Below are 17,758 nucleotides of genomic sequence, written 5' to 3' on the forward strand. Positions count from 1 at the left end.
ATACCTTGACACATAGGGAAAGGCCCTGCAAATGTTGGATGATGGTGCCTTACAGAGATAATAAAGACGACATTGCAAACAGATGGATGTTTAATTTCCTCTGATATCCTGACCTGAAAACAAAGAAAATGACTGAATGTGATAACACAACGGTTACTGAGCACAGTTCGAAGTACCAAAAGAGCCCAGTTTGGAAGGAAGACTTAAGACAATAAACATAAATAGTCATAATGTAAGAAGCATCTAACCACACCCCACAGCCCCCTTGTCAAGATATTGTTTTTACTCTCCTAATGCATCAAGTGAGTTTTTAGTGTGCACCTGGTGGCTATAATTTATTCAGAGAATGAAACTGTTAACTGTTTGATCCACCTAAAATTTTAATATAGTCCTTCCTTCATTATTATTCCTGTTTGTGTGCAGTCCTGCAGGACAGAGGGTAGAAGTTGCCATTTGGCCCTTGGCAGTCAGCTCTGTAAGGAAATGGGGCCTCCGGGTCCAATCTTTGTACAAAACACCAGATCGTTATCTGATTCTAGAAATTCAGGGATTCTGAGCCAAAGGGCTTTAACAAAGCACTGGAGGGAGTTGAGTTACTTTTGCTTTGAAGTGATTTCCCTAAAAGGAGACATTCCACTGTGGTGTAGGAAGCATTTCCTTTGTTGTCATTTGTTTTCTAATATGCCGGTGCTGAGTAAAAAAGCATGGAAGGAGATGGGGTTGAAACTTAATCGAAGCTCAGACCCATATGTCTTGAAAAAGATGGCAGAGGTCACCTTTCAAATGTGCAGGTGATGCCCACCTCTAAGACTCAAATCTCCTCCATCCCCTCCCGTCTCCCCACCACCTACACCCCTATTTCATTGATTCTTAATTCATCTGTGTCATTGACCCTGCACATTTAGTTTCCTTATTGTTCCTTTTGCCAAATGTGTGTTCTTGAGATGCTGTGTACCTTTAGAACAACGTCAAGGCTAGATCTGTGGGTCCAAGAGTCGTCCTGTTATACCCCTGAACAGTAAACAACATCCACTACCGTCACCACCCCAATATACTTGCTTGAATGCCAAATTTTAGACAGCCTTAGTTTTATCTGCTTATCTGTCTGTTCCTCCCCGCCGGAATCCTGGCCACCTCGTCTTATTAACCAATTGGAACCTTTCTAACTTTCTCAACACTCCGTGGGGAAATTCCATATGAGAATTCTTTCCCTGTCATTTCTACTTTGCATTTGAAAGAAGGAAGATGGGAAATAGGCGCCCCCCGGCCCCGTGTGTGTGTGTGTGTGTGTGTGTGTGTGTGTGTGTGTGTGTGTGTGTGTGTGTGTGTGTGTGTGTGTGTTCTTCTTTCCCTTTCAAATGACGTAGGGAGTTTGGGCAACCTCCCTACCCCCACCTCTCCTCTCTTCTCCTCTTTGATTCCCATTCCTGGAGAATGAGTTTCGCTTTGAAGGCTTGGGTAACCTCAGAGAGTGGGAACAGCCCGGCCGCCTAAGGGAGCATCTCCAAGCCTACCCTAATCTCAAATGAGCCCCAGCTGCCCACATCCCAGGGAGCCACTGAGGTCCCTTAAGGCCGGTTACACAGCCTAGTTCTGCTTAAAGTGCAATAGCATCTGACAGAGCTTTCCATGAGTCCAGTGGTGCGCCCAGCTCTGTGGGCTCCGCTCTGCCCCGCCCAGGCCAGGTTCGTTGCAGGGACAACTTACTGTGTTCTTGGGGGCATCTACGCTGTAAACTCACAAGCGTAGGTGTGTGTGGGGGGGTGTCGAGGCTATATACCCTGTAGAGTAGGAGCTACAAAAGGAGGGGGGAAGAAGCAAAAGAAAAAAAAAAAAAACGAAAGAAAAGGGAGAGCGGAGAGAAGAGGGGCCAGAAGGAACAAGAACCTGAAGAGGACTACTCCCTGGCTTCGGGATGCTGACGGGGGACTTCGGGATGCTAGGAGGGGCTGGCCTTTCTTTGGATCCTCTTGGGCTTGCTGCTCAGACAGGTAGTTGGGGGAAAGGGAACGAAGCTGTCAGCTGAGGCAGACGGTTCAGCGGCGTCCAGCACCCTGCCTTGCGCGATCGCGCCCCGACCTGGCTCAAGCGCGCGGTGCAGGTGTCGAATCCCCTGGTGCCCCTCCTGGGAAGGGGGACAAGTCGCTTCCGAAGGGACGGGCAGCAGACAGGGGAGGGGTTCGGGGGACTGGGGGCGGGGCAGGGGCGGGTGAGCCCCTGAGAGCCAAACCGGGCCGGGTACCGACTGCCATCCTGCAGCAATTTTCCTGTGTCATGGCTCCGGTTTCTTAGCAACAGCCGCCAGTCCGGCCGCCCGGAGCAGCCGCCGCGGGCTCAACTCCACCCGGCGGAGCCCGGCGCGCCGCAGCCACACAAAAGAGGCGCAAGGCCGGGGAGCGCGCGGCCGCAGGGGCTGGCGGGGAACAGTGGCAGCTGAGGAGGCGCGCCCAAGGGAAGAAGGGCTCCAGGCGGCACGCCGGCTGCGGAGGACCTGACACTTCTTGAAAACTCTTGGAAATGGCTCCCGCCACCGCGCCCGAGGAGACTTCGAGCCCCTGGCGCAGGTTCGTCCCTGCCGAGCTCTCCAGCAGCTCTTGCGCCCGGGGCTCCGGGGCGCTGTCCCTGCGCTCCGCCGTCGGCTCGGGCTGAAAAGTTTCTCCATGGTTCTTTGTGTCTCCCGAGCTGCCCCGGTCTCCCTGGGTAAGTGAGCGATTATTGTTTGCTTAGAGTGCCTCCATTTTGAGCAACCCTGTCAATCCCCGGCCTCCGACCGCCCTTCACCAGCCCGCCTGTCCCCGAGCCCAGGCCCCTTGGCGGATGTTCCCAGCCAGGTGTTCTCCTGGGCATGCTACCAGGGCTGCGCTGCCCAGAAAAGGCGAGTTGGGGATTGCCTTCACTTGGCTCCAGCCCGTCCTCCCTCCAGAGGCGGACTTGCAGCTGTGGCACTCATGTGACCAGACCAAAGCAAGGGCAAGGGGGCAGGGGGCAGGGGCCAGGGGGCCAGGACCTAGGGTGGGTGCAGGGCACAGTATGTTGCACAGCTTGGGTCCCTGAGTCTCTGACACCGGGCTCGATCCATCATGAGCTGAGAACTTGAATCTCTCTCTTGGAAGCGGTTGTATTTTTAGATTTCTCTCATTTGATTTCCCCATCCTCCATTCCTTAACCAAGGCAGGACTCGCGCCAGGCAGCCAGTCCAGAAGGCAGACGACATTCACTGCTAAGTTTGTTTTCCTTCCTTCGTCAGGTCTGGGGAAAGCCTCAAAGGGGGCTTTTCCATGGCACCTGACCTTCGTCAGTATTCTGTGCCAGATCGTGACATACTCAAAGGGTGTTCAGCTGTCAAGAGAGCTGCAAGCATAATAAACTGGGGAACTAATTACTAGCTATTAAAAACTAATTTTAAATATCTTCTGTAAACCACTCTTGAAATCCATTCCAACTTTCCTTATATTCTGCGGGATGTAAAGCTGTCTTGCAGAGGAGGAAGGTTCCTTACCAACACGGGGGGGGGGGGTGTCACAACTGATCGGTATCCAGCAAAACGCTTGCCCATCTCTCTTCAGAGAGCGACCCTGCAGGTCCAAGCTGGCTTTGTTTCTGACATGCCTGGACCTTAAAGTCTCTTGAAGCCAATCCAGACCTCAAGATTATTAAAGACAGTGGAGCCTTACAGTTCGATTAAAACAGCAATATCTATGTTGCAACCATATAATAAATATAACCATGGGGGCAGTCTGTCATGTATATTCAGTGTATATGCTTATTGGCACAGAACCTTTTAAGAAACAAATTTTAAAGGTTTACAGATACATAGTCTTATCATTGACTCTCCTCGCCCTGTCCCACCCCCCCAAAAAAAACAACTTAGCTTTTCTCTATGGAATTCCAACCAAGTTCTAAAGAGATACCAGTTTACAAGCAGCATACAAACCTGATTGCCATTTGCTTGCCCATGTGGAGAAAAGATCCTACCCAGATTGACATACTGAAAGAATCAGGGACCAGACCGATTCACCCAAGCACCAATTAAAAGCAAAATTCTACCCAAGTAGCTTACATTTTCAAAGGATAATTTATTCTACCATGTGAACTGTCTTGAAGGAGTCATGTACTCAAAGGCCTGAGATGGTCATCTGTATCTTTAAGAGCCACAAAATGCTCTTAATTTTAGCATCTCTATAATAGGAGGGAACACAACCCATGGAACAGAGAATGCACCCCGGGGACCCAGCAGAAGGGGACTTTTTAACAGCTGACAGATAACCACTAACAGGCATCAGTTCTTGTACCTACTTAGACTGTATAGACAATCACCCAAAGAGCTTCCCAGAAGTAGGCCACTGGTTCCACCACCCCTCTTCCTCAAAATGACCTCCAGAGAAAAGAATGAAGAAAACAGCTTTTGTGTGTTGAAATATCTTCCAATAAATCATCATTATGTAGACTGCTTTACCTAGGTAATTGCCTGTTCATTTGAACACTGGGGTTCTGTAGAATGTTGTTGGCACATTAATAAAGGGCCAGGAAGCTACTATGACAGAATTATCTGCTGTTGTTGTTGTTTTAAGATTGTCTTTTTCCCACATAAGAGAAAAGTATTTCTTACAGGATTCCAGGGGACTTCTCAGATTCCCTGATGAAATCTAGCACAGGATACCTTTATAGGGAACGCCTCCAGGGCAGGAGAGAAAGCCAGAAGGGAAAGCGTGGTTACATAACAGTTACCTAAAAGGAAATATTCCACACCAAGAAGCTGTCCAGATGTTGCCAAGAGGAATAGGAGGGGGGCTCCACTTGCCCATTGCTGTAGGATCAGAGTAGCCAAGAGGCAACTTTATGGAAAGATTTGTTGTGGGTGTTGAAGTAGTATCTCTGAGATTTTCTGGATAATGAACAAGTAAGCCACCCTGCCAGTGCTTGGAGTTTCACTCTCATCCTGGGAAATGAATTCCTTTCTTTTTATACAGTACTAACTTTCAGAACTGTTTAGTGACTTTGGGCCCACATGGGCAAATTCCTGACTCCGAGGCCTGACACTCCAGAGGCCCCTCCTTTGGGAAACTTTTCCATTGCAGTGAGAGGCAGGGTGAAAAAAAATAAAATAAAATAAGAGGCGCTGACCAAGAAAGTCCTCAAGCACTACTTTGAGCCCCCACATTCTCTGCGTTTATAAGGATGGTGGGAATTCCACTGGCTGCCAGCCAGGAGGCTTTCAGATGAACAGTACCACCAGGAGGTCACTCTTGGAGCACGTGGGGCAGGGGAGAGGTGAAAGCTTTCTCAAACTATTTCAAGCCACCTTTTCCTTCCCTAACACAGACCCAAGTCTGGTCTGTGTACACAGGACTTGGCCTTGAGGTGGGTGGAGACACACCCGGAGTTGAACCCAGGAGCAGGAGCAATCCTGGCACGTGGGATGTTGCTGCAGCCAAGCCCACACCCTCTGACTGTGTCCCTCTGCTTTGCCGCAGGAGGAGGTGACCAGGCAGCTAGAGGGCAGTTGGCGCTCCCCCTAAACAAGCTTCAGCCCCAGGCCTAGGGGCTAGCCCTGAACTCCACCAGCTCGCCATGATCGCCACCGGTGGCCTACTGAGGATATCTGCTCGAAAGCAGGACCCCCTCCGGCCGCCCAGCCAAGTCCCTAAGCGCAAGAGGAAAGCCAAGAAGAGGCGTAAAAACGACGTGGTGGTGGTGAAAGGCAAGCTAAAGCTGTGCTCCATCTCGGGGCTTATTGCCCTTTGCGGGATCCTAGTGCTGTTGGTGGGCATAGCTATGGCCGTGGTGGGCTACTGGCCAAAGGCCAGCGCAGCCAGCAGAGGGGGCAACAAGCAGCTACTGCCTGTGGCGAGTAGCCATCGCTTTGGGACCGCTGGCAACAGCAGTGGTGTCAGCAAAAACCCGACCAAGAGCCACTCTGGGACCCCAGGGGGTGTCAACTCCAGCTCTGTGGGCGGGCCCAGGAGTTCGCCTCCTACTAGATCTACAACGGCATCCTCTGCCTCCTCCTCCACGTCGGTGGGCTTCTTCTTCCGAATCATCTCAGGCTACTTGCACTCTGACAAGCTCAAGGTCTTTGGGCCCCTCATCATGGGTATCGGCATCTTCCTCTTCATTTGCGCTAACGCGGTCCTCCACGAGAACAGGGACAAGAAGACCAAGATCATCAACCTGCGGGACCTCTACTCGACTGTCATCGACGTGCACAGCCTCCGCGCCAAAGACCTGGCGGCCGCAGCTGCCGCAGCCGCCGCAGCCGCCGCTTCCTCCTCCTCCACCGCCGCCACCCCAGGCTCTGCGCCCCCGAGGGCAGCGCCGCTCAATGGTTTTCTCAGCTATGTGCAATCCCGGGGCCTGGAGCTGAAGCCTGGCAGCTGCACGGGCTCTGCGGATGCCTTCGGGGCTACTGCAATGCTGGCCAGAGGCTCATGGCCCCACCCCTCTGGGCTGGGCGGAGGCGGCGGCGGGACTCGGGATGCAGGGTCCCCGCCGGACCTGGCTTCATCTCCTCGCTGTCCGCGGGAGCCCCCGAGCCTGGCCGAGGCGGTGTACAGCATCTACCGCGAGCGCTCCAGCGGGGCTGGCCGTCGCCGGACCACAGTTGCCGCGGTGGCTGCGGCCACTGCCACTGTCACCGCGGCCGCCAGTGGCAGCAGCAGCCCGGCGCCCTGCAGCCCAACCGGGAGCTGGGGGCGCCAGAGCACCGCCAGTTCCCTCGTGGGCTCCTCGCTGAGCGCCTTCGCGCTGCTGCCTTTGCAAGGGGACCGGGACAGAGACGGGGACTCGGAGGGAGCAAGTTGCAGCTGGCACAGGCCGCCCGGGGAACGCGGCTCCCGGGATCTCCCGAGGGAAGAACTGGACCTGAGCCTGACGGACCTCCGGGGAACCGAGGGTGGGGCGCGCTGGGCGTCCAGTGAGCCCGAGGAGCCGGAGGGCTCGGCGACAGCATGCACCGCCAGGGGGCAGGGCGGCCGCCTGCCCAGGACCGGCAGGTACGCGGCCTGGCGGCGCCGCAGCACCAGCGGGCTCCTGGACTACCGGGCGCAACCGTCGCCGGAGCCCCCGCCCTCCCCGCGGGCGGCGGACCTGGACTCCAGCCCTCCAGATAGAGCCGCCACGCCCTCTCTCCCTCTGCGCCCCGAGGACTCGCCCCGGGTCCGTCGGGACTCTCACAGCTCTCAGTCGGATGAGCAGTCCTGCAGCAATAAGGGCTACACCCCCCTGAGCGAGGCCGACACCTCTGTGGAGTCGGTCGTGGACGTGGCGGCCAGGAAAAGGCTGGACTGTGCGGACGCCACCACGGATCCTGGTACCGAGCCCAGCTCCCCGGAGGGTCCCAGTCCGGAGACAATTGGGGCGGAGCAGCCTTTGTCTGTGCAGAGGCAGTTTACAAACAAGGAGAAACTCTTTCTGATTTCCAGGTCTCACACTCCAGGAGTAGTGGATCCGGAACTGGAAAACTCTTCTGCCTAGGGAGAGGGGGGCAGGGAAAGGAGAGACAGTCCCACTGGAACCCCTACATTAACCCCAACCCATTTCCATGTGGACAGGTTCGAGGAAACCATTCAATATCCAAAGAGCTGCAGGTTATCCTTGAATTGCATTCACAAGACTCCTGTAGATAACTCAAGCAATTTTTTTAAAGAAAAAGCAGTCGTCTTTCTATGTCCGATGGTGATTGTACGTTCCATGAAAACCAAATGTATTAAAAGGTCACAATCTAGTTCATTAGATGAAATTCTTTTAATTTTCTTAGGCTCAAAATAATATATTTTTGACAGTAACTCTGCACTTTACTCCAGTTTTTCTTTGCCCACCCCAAACTTTCCTCACCCCTGTGCTCTGCTGCCAACTGTGTTCATAGCTTCTTGTGAATGAATGGCAAGCTTTTCAGTTCCCTCTTCTCGAAGAGCCTAGAAGACTTGTCAGTTCTCTTAGAACTGATATTTCTAGGTGAAGTCAAAGCCTATAGCATGAGCATTCGAGAGAGGGTTCCCTTTGCCTTACCCTACTCCCCGCTATGGCTGTCCAAATGACTATTTTTAGAAAGGATATTTGCATTTTGCTACCAGGGTGTGTGAAGACTGAAGGGCTCCGGCATCTAGACTGGACTGCCACATCCCCAAACTCGCAGTACCGCAGTACAGCAAGCGTTACTGAGTATTATTACACATGTATGGAAAACAACGTTAGTATTCAAAGTCTTCCTTTTTTTAAAATAAAAAGTTTCCAAACAGTGAAACATAAGATTGCCTCGTTTTACCTGGGAACTAATGATTCTAGAGCACAGTAAACATTTAACCATTTCTCTTGTAAATCCAAAGTATTCATTGCTTAAGGCTGTAGTCACCTTCCAAAGTGACAGAGAGTCAGTACAAGTGTGAGTGCATTAATCCATTTCCGGTCTGTGGTTTTAACATGAAGACATAGGGTAGTGTGTGGCCCTTGGGAGTTTTCTCTTTTAAGTGGGATGGAACCTTGAGTAAGTACTATTTTCCTACAATACTTGTAGTTGACCTCAAGGTTATTTTGCAAGGGTGCCTGGCTTACTAAACCCCTCTCCACCCAGTCCTGTTTCTCTATTTGATCTCCATTTCAGGTTCCAGGTCTTGTATCTATGGCTGACATAGGCCACACAGTAGTGTCATCATATTTCAGGAATAGTTTACATTTCATCTGTTGTCAATTGCCAAGACCAGAAAACAGTTTACAGTTCTAATCCCTCTTCCTCTGAGCGGAAGATAGAAACAAACACTGCTTCTGAAGAAAAACTGATGACAGTGTGCTTGTATTGCCCCCCATGAGTGACCAGTGGGGCTGCAGGAGGTGTGTGGACTGGGGGCAGAGGAAGCTCATGGCATTTGCTAGCTGTGGAGTTCTTAGCACTGTAGAAACAGGCCCCCACCATAAGATCTGTAAAATGAGGTCAAAGGACCCTCAGGGCTCCAATGGGAGCAAGTGCTGAGTAGGAAGGAGGAGCAGGGGTAGCGTGCAGAGTCCAGGAGGGTTCCAGGAGAGGTGCTTGCTTTAACACAGGGGCTGCCGTCACACTCTTACCATCGTGATGCATCCTCAGCCCCTGTAGCTGTAGCTGATCAGGCCTACCCCCAGGCTGCTGCAATCTGGGGTAGTTATTCATTATCTGCAGAACCACAGGCAAAATCCCTTAATCCCTTCAGGCCTCTGGGGAATGATGTAATCTCTGTGATCCCCTTCAGCCCTGAAAGCTTAACTTAAATTCAGAGTATTGGATTCAAGCTGGATACAATCTTCTATTTGTACATACAACTTAGCAAAGAGTGATACATTCCGTAAACTTCCATTAGTGCAACTTTCTGTAATAAATTTTAAGTGGACCTAGTGTTCCCTCAGACTATATGCATTAAGCTAATAACTGGCTTTGGATCTCTGGATTAATTTACTGAACTTTTCTATAAAGCAAAAGTGAGTTTTTAACAAGCAAGAGACAAACAAATGCAATGAGACCTCTGGTAACATTGTATTTCCCGTCTGCCCTTGGAGAGCTTGTTACTGAAGAGTTAAAAACCAGGCCCTGATATTCTTCAGTGCTCTTTCCAGTCCTCAAATGTGACATGATGACATTTAACAAATTGTAAAGTTACTCTGGCCTAGTCTAACAAAAGAGGGATGGATAGAATCAATTTTTGCCTTTGCAAACCAGGAAATTCATCCCAAACAATTGACTTCAGTTACTGGTATTTGCGGCTTATTGATATTGATCAGAGTAAACAACACCTCAGTCTCTGCTGACGAATGTCAAGGGGATGGAGTACTGAAGAAATGATTTAATCTACGAATAAAGTTCTTGTAACAGGCTTGGCACATAGACAGTGCTATAAAAGTTTCATTAGTGTTATTTGTAACAGCCTCAACCCCTAAGTAGACTTACATCATATGGGCTTCTTTTCTTATTCACAGAATAATTTTAGGTTTAAAAAATCCAATGTGTAAATCAGGAGAGCACGGTGGCACAAAGTGTGAGTTATATAACACTGCCTGGGTTTCTGAGTCTGTTGAATAGCAATAATAATAGCATTTGACTCATAGGATTAATTATTCAAGTGAGGGCTAAATAAACTAATATGCTTAAAGGACTTAGAACAATTCTTGGCACACAAAAATTTCACTAAATGTTAAGCACCATTACATAAGCAAAATTCAGAAAAGTAATTAGTAGCCTAAATTTATCAGCCAATTTTTAGGGACAATGACAGATTTATTGTATAGAAAAGTCTTAATAACTTAGGTATATTAGAGAAAATAGATCTTCAGCAGGGAAGCCTTGAGCAAGGATGCAGTCTTTCGGCTCAGAACCATGACGTTACATAACAACGGGTGAGTGCCCAAAACCCATCACTGCATTTGGCCACCATTTGTTTCCTTTCTGTTTACTGAAGCTGGGCACATCTGAAAGGCCAGTGCGCTCCTGAGGTAGCAGCACTGTCTGTCAGAAAGCCCCAAGGTCAAGATCAAGTGCTCGCTCTACACAAACGTGCTCTCTGTCAGTTTCCAGTCACGGTGGGCTTCTCTAGAGAATGGATTTTTGAGTTTTGTTTTTTGTGCTGAAGGAGTTAAAGAAAAACCCTCCTTACAATATCAATGCAAACTCTAAGTATATGAACTTGTATTTTAATTATATAGTATCTTGCCAAGGCATAAAATTTACTTCCCTCTGAATCATAAATAAAATCGTGTATTAATGGTTGTACCATAAGGTGGATATTTTCCTCATTCATAACAAATAAAATGTAGGCATAATAGTCACTGGCTTTGTTTTGTATAGAAGGGGATATTTTCATTATATTATTGGAGGTGCTAAAATCAAGAATTAAAAATTTGAGGTTATGCCGGGCATTGGTGGCACACACCTGACTGAACTCAATACCAGCACTCGGGAGGCAGAGACAGGTGGATCTCTATGAGTTCGAGGCCAGCCTGGTCTCCAGAGCGAGTGCCAGGATAGGCTCCAAAGTTACACACAGAAACCCTGTCTCGAAAAAAGAACTGAAGTTGCTGACTTTTTGAATGACTATAGCTCTGAGTGCATTTGGAAACTCCTCCTTTTCAAGGGACTCATCTCTGAGGGTTTTTTTTTTTTTAAATCTTCAAAATGAGATGAGTTTCTTTAAATGGATATAGATATTATGTTTTATTTTATTAATTCTCCACAAATTGGACAACCCAAATTAGTCAAACATCATCCTGCTACTCTCCAAAGGCAAAATAAATAAATAAATAAATCCAGATAAAACTAATATTTACTGTGTACCACCTGGCCATCATGGTGTCAGAAAAGCACAGGGCTAGTATTGAGTTCAGTCAGGGCTGAAGCATTCCAGGAGTTACCAAGGCCTATCCCCCCTGGTCATCTAGCACCAGGCTTGAACCATCTCAGGAATTATCACCATCCAGGTGATCTTTTTGTCTCCCCAGAGCCTGAGGCTTTTAAAAGCTTCTGCCATCTGAAAATGCTTTGTTATTCAGCGTTCCGTGGACTCTCATCCTGCTCCCTTCACTCATGCCAGCTTTGCTGTGGCTTTTTGTGACAATCGGGACTTTGACAGATTCAATGCTAAGGTAACTCATTGCCTTACCAATCCGGTGTGTTACTTTGTGGTACACGGAGCATCACAAAGCCTGGGCCTGTCTGTAGCTATGTTTCTGATCCCCAAGTGTGAGTCCTAGTGATGTCAGGACTCACCTACCAGTAACAAGGGAAGCAACCAGTTGCCAGGCCCAGGTATGGATCAGAAAGAGGATCCCTGACAAAGACAGGACAGTTGAAGTCAGGTGAGCACCTCCAGAAATGACTTCATCACAAAAAGGAGCACTTGGTTCCTCTGCTTTATGGATGTGACTGTGCTGGATGCAGAGACATGTCTTATGATGAAGAAATGGAGAGTCCCTGTTCCTTAGAAGACACCTTTCAGAAAATATATAAGAGGACATGTGTGTTTCTCATTGTTTAAGAAATGCAATATAACTGACACCAACCCCTTTGATACTGGTAACTACTAAATGTCTGATAATGCCCAATAGTCGAAAAGAAGCCATTGTTTTAAGGTTAACAAACTCGAGCATCTATCTTTTAACTAACCAACTTTCAGTGGAAGAACCCCGCCCCCGAGTTATTATTTATCAGTACATTCAGTCAGTGAAAGCGAAGAAGGCGGAAAACCTGCTTTGTTTTACTTCCAGGCTTGTACCCTTCCTTTGCTTTGTGAGTGTTAAGTGTCTGCCATTCCAGGTTGTAGAGATACAATCTTAACCGAAAAGCAAATAACCTGTCAGAACAACCAGAGCTGCAGTCCTTAGAGTTTCCAGCCCAGCTTAAATTTATCCTGAATTGCTTTCGGGGAGCTTGGTAATCACTATGCTGTGCTCAGAGGGTAACTGAATAAAACACCAGGTCCCACCGCAGGAACTTATAGGGTTGTTTTTTGAGGCAGGCGCACAACCAGTGATTTCAATGTAATGTAAGCAAAACTTACAAGATAGCTTTGTGGGCCTTTTAGTTGGGTCCTGATTGATGCAGAGAGGTTACATAGATACAAAAATATGGGGAAGAAAGTGTCAGTGAGGGGCCAGTATAAGAAATGGCAGGAGCTAAGAACACTGTGCTATACTAGATTTTTTAAGGCCCATTAAGACGTATTGTTTCCTCAGTTTCTCGAGTTCATTTTAGGGAAAGTCAAACATGTTTGCCTCTGTGTCCACAGATGTAGACAAGCAGATATCTTATCTGTAAGTAGCAGACATATATTTCAAACTTGGATGAAAGTGACTTGGATGTTAAAGCACTCACAGTACACATTCCCCATCATTAGAGGTTTAATGACCCAGCCCATAACTGACCTCTGCTCATAGGGCTGAGAAGCAGCCACTTACCAGATGCTAGGAAGTCACATCCTTAAGCTACCATTATGAACAAGAAGCCTTTTGTCGAGTTTTTGGTTGAGTCACATCTTGACTGAAAATTACAATGGATTTAAAAATTAAAAATTTGAAATCATTTTTTTCTCAGTGCATACATAATGTGGTAAAACTGGGAAAGGATTTGTCACTTGCCACAGTTGGTGTCATTTCAGCCTTCTGGGAAGCACAAAGTTTTCTCAAGTGCTGTGAGACAGCATCCGACTGGGGATGGTGATCAAGCTACAGAATCTAGACGTGCTCACCAATGTATGTCTGTCTACAGATCTCTGCACCAGTTTGCAACCTCGCTCATGTCAGAACAAAAAGGATACATTTTGTTAATAGCAAACCGCATTGCTATTTCCTCTCACAAGTGTATTCTCAGCGAACTGGAAGATTAATTATAACCCAAACAGCCTTCTGCAAATGAATCTTCTTTGCAGACCAGCAGAGGCATATGCCTTCTGATCACTAAAGAGCCAGTAATTTGGGGGTAGCCATTGAAAATAGATTTGGCCAGAACAATGCAGAAAAAACACAGCTCAACGGCTTGTTTACCTGAAAGCTACAAGACCTGTATGCCAAAAAATTATTTTCAACACAAATATTGCTAATGTAAGAAAAAGTGAAGAAATGCCTGTTTGCCTGTATGAGTTCTCCACATAATGTCTTGGTTCCTTTTTTTTTTTTAGACAGGGTTTCTCTCTGTAGTTTTGTAGACCAGGCTGGCCTGAAACTCACAGAGATCCACCTGTCTCTGCCTCCTGATTAAAGGCATGCACCACCATCGCCCGGCCAATTTCTTGGTTCTTTGCAAACTTTTTAGTGCATAAACAGTCAAGCAAAAATATAAACTGTGTTTATTCTTTTTTTCTAATCCATGAATGTGAGAATTGTGAAAGCAAAGAACTTCCCATTTCACATAAAATTTAGTAGGTGTTATCAATAGAACCTTTACTGCCATAGTCACTAATAACATTTTGTAGGGCTATAGTTATTGGAAACACTGTAGACAAAGCGCTGAAATTAATAATAGCATGATAAATGATGTCTGTTAAGAAATAGAATCATTGTGACGAGCGAGAAAACCGGAAGGACTGATCTGGTGACTAAATGCTAATCCTTATGCTTATGTAACCACACAGCTCGAAGTGTTGGGAGCACTAAATATGACTTGAGTGTGTTTATTGGGTTGAGCTGTTTTTTCCATTTATATTCTTAATTTCATTTTAGCTTCATGCCTCAGGGACAGTTCTTGATTTATGAGTCTTTTTCAGAATGACTTTTTCAGGAAAAAAAGAGAGAATGTATTATATTAATAAGAAAAAGCTAAAAGAGACCAAAGAGTGATTTTGGAAAGTTGGTAATAATATGGTAATTTTTCTCTACAGTTTTTCTATACCCTTAAATAAAGAATACATGGGCTGGCTACCTCTTGTCTTCAGATGAAGATCCAAATACAACCATAGTTTATGGCTTCCCTTTCCCACTCCTCTCCATGGATGACATGGACACAAGCGACTTCCTTCTGTTTATACCGTATTTTCTGACCAAACCTGAGGTGTGGAGATAAACGCTCTCCACCTCCTGAAACAAAAGCCAGCCTTGATTAAGTCAGCAGCAATTAAACCTAACACTTAAATAAATTGGATAGAGCATCTGGCTAGCCTGTAAGAATGAATCACCTTTAATAGAAGTATCAGATCATAGAGAAAAAAAAAGCCTGAAATGACAAATAGGAAAAGATCTTACTTCAGGTCTGATTAGAGTCACTAGTAAAAAAAATACCAGTTGATGTGAGATCCAGCGTATTTTAGAAAATTGTTTAGTGGTTGTGTAAAATATGACATGCCTCAAAAACTGTTAATTAAACTGGATTACCTAATAGGTTGAGATGCATAATTTACTTAGCCATGCTCCCACAGACATTTGGAAATAAACTGTAAATTCTGGTTATGAGAGGCTGTACTGCATGAGAAATTCAGAGTGGAGGGTTGAATAAGGTCTCCACCAAAATCGAGGAGACCTGGGAAGTGTTTCGGGTTGCCTCTTTCTTTCTTTCATTCCCACAGGTTAGAAAACCCAAGTTCAGCAGCAATAAAGGTTTGCGCTCTCAGTGGTTTCTCGTTGGCCCACCATCTTTCAGCACGTAAATCCATGGACAAAAGACAACAATACCATTTGGATCTCAAAGTGAGCGATCCAGCACTGCACCTTGTACTTTGTACCCACCATAACCATCCTGAAAACGGCAAAAGGAGGAAATGGCTGGTGTGCCACAGCATGTATTACAATCCAGAACATTTTACCAGAATGTCTAACATGGATGGGTGCCAGGAACTGACTTTTAGGCCTTACCCTGGAATTGTAGACTTTGGAATCAAGCCACCAAAAGTACCAGTGGATACACAAGGGATTTTGAGTTGCTAGAGTCATGGTTGTGAGGTCCTCTTCATGCGTGTGACAGTGAATGGGCCATTGGAATGGGAATTGTTCCCTGAGTTCTGCAAAAGAAAAAGATATCTGCCATAGGTAACAACCTGAAGGAAATCAATGACTCTCAAAACATAAAATTGCTTCCCTGAGTCCCAGTGCAGGCTTGGGAACGAACGGGAACACGCCCAGACAAATTCAATAGTCAGCTCCTCCATTACACTTCACCATCACATCAGACGGTTCATATTCTCATTATACCTATTCACAGCCAATACTATGGTCAAGAGTAAAAACCTATGTGTTTCTGGGTTGAAAAGTCCTGGAAGTGAGGGCACTAAACAAGGGTCAAAGTCATTGGACTGGAATTGATTTTCAACGGCTTTTGCATAATTAAATTTAAATAAAGCAGGAATAATTCATTATGTAACTAAGGTCCTCAATTTGAACTGCCAGGTCCCTCCTTTAATCAGGAAACTCAGAGATGGTCAAAGCGACTTCCAAAGGGGTTAGGTTTGTTCTGATGGCCACCGGCTTCTGTTTGTTTGGTTTTCATGACAAGGTCTCACTCTCAGAGTGAAGCCCAGGCTAGCCTCAAAAAGCAACCCCATTCAGACACGATCTGCCATGTGCAGATATGATCTTCTGTGTTCAGACATGAGCCACCATGCTCAGACATGATCTGCCAAGCCGGGAGATTTTTTAAGGGAGGATTGCCATAGTTTGTGAAGTCTCGCCTCAGAGTGGAACCAGATGTTCACATACTTGGATTGAACTGGATTTCTCCTGGCTTGGTCTTCACTGAGCTTGTCTCTGTTTTCTCTGTGATGGCCAAAGCAAGTATAACCCCCAAATCACAAAATTTGGAAATTAGTTACAGCCACACAGGTTGCATCATGCTGAATTAAAGTTTAAATGCATCGTTAGTTTTCACTTCCATTCTGGTTTTCTGTAGCCACAGTAAAGGATTTAAGACACAGTCTGTTGGCATGAAAGTACTGGGAATTTCACCACTGTCAAAGACCAAATAGGTACGAAGAGATTAAAACTCATCTGCCTTGTTTGATCTTTACTGAACGCCTGCACTGATCACCATCCAATCTTCCTCATTGTGTGTTGTGATACGAAGGTCTCAGTAAGCCATTCAAAAGCATATTACATTGAAGAGTATTTAAAACCATACCCCATTTTCAGACTGATTCCTGTAAAATTACTTTCTTATGCTTTTAACCCTGAATCACACACACACACACACACACACACACACACACACACACACACACATATATATAGTTGTTTTATTTTTGATGTTTAAGCTGCGTTCAAAATTTCAGATTTCCCTGCCTCTCTCTCCCCCTACTGGTGAGTAGTTGTAAGCACACTTCAGTATAAAAAACGTTTCAATGTATTGTAAGCTACCCCCAATTTCTCTGCCCATGTGAGAATTAAATAGTAAAGTGTGTTTCCCTTACCCGTTATTTCTAGCAGCAGAAAATGTTTTCCCGAGGTTTGTTGTGCAGCTATGCCTCCACCCTGGGAGTGTGGACAAATGTCCACAGGGTCGTGTTTACCTAGCTTTCTTTTCAAGACCACTTGCCTAGGCATGGTGATGCTCCCAGTGGGCTGGACCCTTCTCAATTAACAATCCAGACAGTCCCCCACAGCCTTGCCATACTTGTACAGGCCTATCTGATCTGGGCAGCTCCTCAATTGAAACTTTTTTTTCCCTCCGATGATTGTAAGCTTTGTTAATTGACAAAGCTTAACTAGGAGAAAACTCTATAAATTGAGGGAGGAGGCGTTCACAACACAATGGGACCTTGAATGGTCGTGAGAGTCATTGTGAAAGAGAAGGTCCAGGAAGCCATTTGGCATCCTCTGCATGAGAAATTAAGCCAGTGCAGACCTCACCGTGCCAACTGAAGCTGCAGCTGTGAAGGAGGATGTGGTGTTTGTATACAGCTCTCACCACCACAGCCAGCCCTGTGTGTACAGTGGAAGGCCTGGGGTTGCTGTTGGCTCACATGGCCACCACTGAGAAACAAGAATCTTCCAGATCATATATCCTGGGAAAATAAGTCCGGCTTCATCGAGGTGGCATAATTTGAAAACAAACAAATCAGAGTCCCTCTGTTGTCAACTTGTTCCTACACACACCTCTTTAACCATATTTAATGTCTACAGGAAACTGTAACAACATCATGATCAACAGGACAGAACTTCACACACGAAATGTGGCAGCACTCTACAGAGGAAAGGCCAGTATATTCTTTGACTGGTGTGTATTCTTTTCATAGCTGGGTCCTGTTCAAGTCTTGGCTAGGAGAGGAATGAAAAATAGAGAAAAAGAAGATCCCATATTCCATATTCCGTTCCCTTTAGCAGGGCC

At 46.6% G+C, this 17,758-nt stretch overlaps 1 protein-coding gene across 1 annotated transcript; it reads left to right on the plus strand.

The window, feature by feature from the left end:
- Positions 1-5,571: 5,571 nt before the first annotated feature.
- Positions 5,572-7,473, plus strand: Tmem200c (transmembrane protein 200C). The gene has a single exon (XM_035438861.1). The coding sequence runs from the start codon at positions 5,572-5,574 to the stop codon at positions 7,471-7,473; it is 1,902 nt and encodes a 633-aa protein (XP_035294752.1).
- Positions 7,474-17,758: the final 10,285 nt, after the last annotated feature.

This window comes from Cricetulus griseus, chromosome 2 (assembly GCF_003668045.3).
Source record: "Cricetulus griseus strain 17A/GY chromosome 2, alternate assembly CriGri-PICRH-1.0, whole genome shotgun sequence".
NCBI lineage: Eukaryota > Metazoa > Chordata > Mammalia > Rodentia > Cricetidae > Cricetulus > Cricetulus griseus.

Bases quoted from the DNA above. Each gene is read 5' to 3' on its own strand.
- Tmem200c (XM_035438861.1), top strand. From the start codon at position 5,572: ATGATCGCCACCGGTGGCCTACTGAGGATATCTGCTCGAAAGCAGGAC.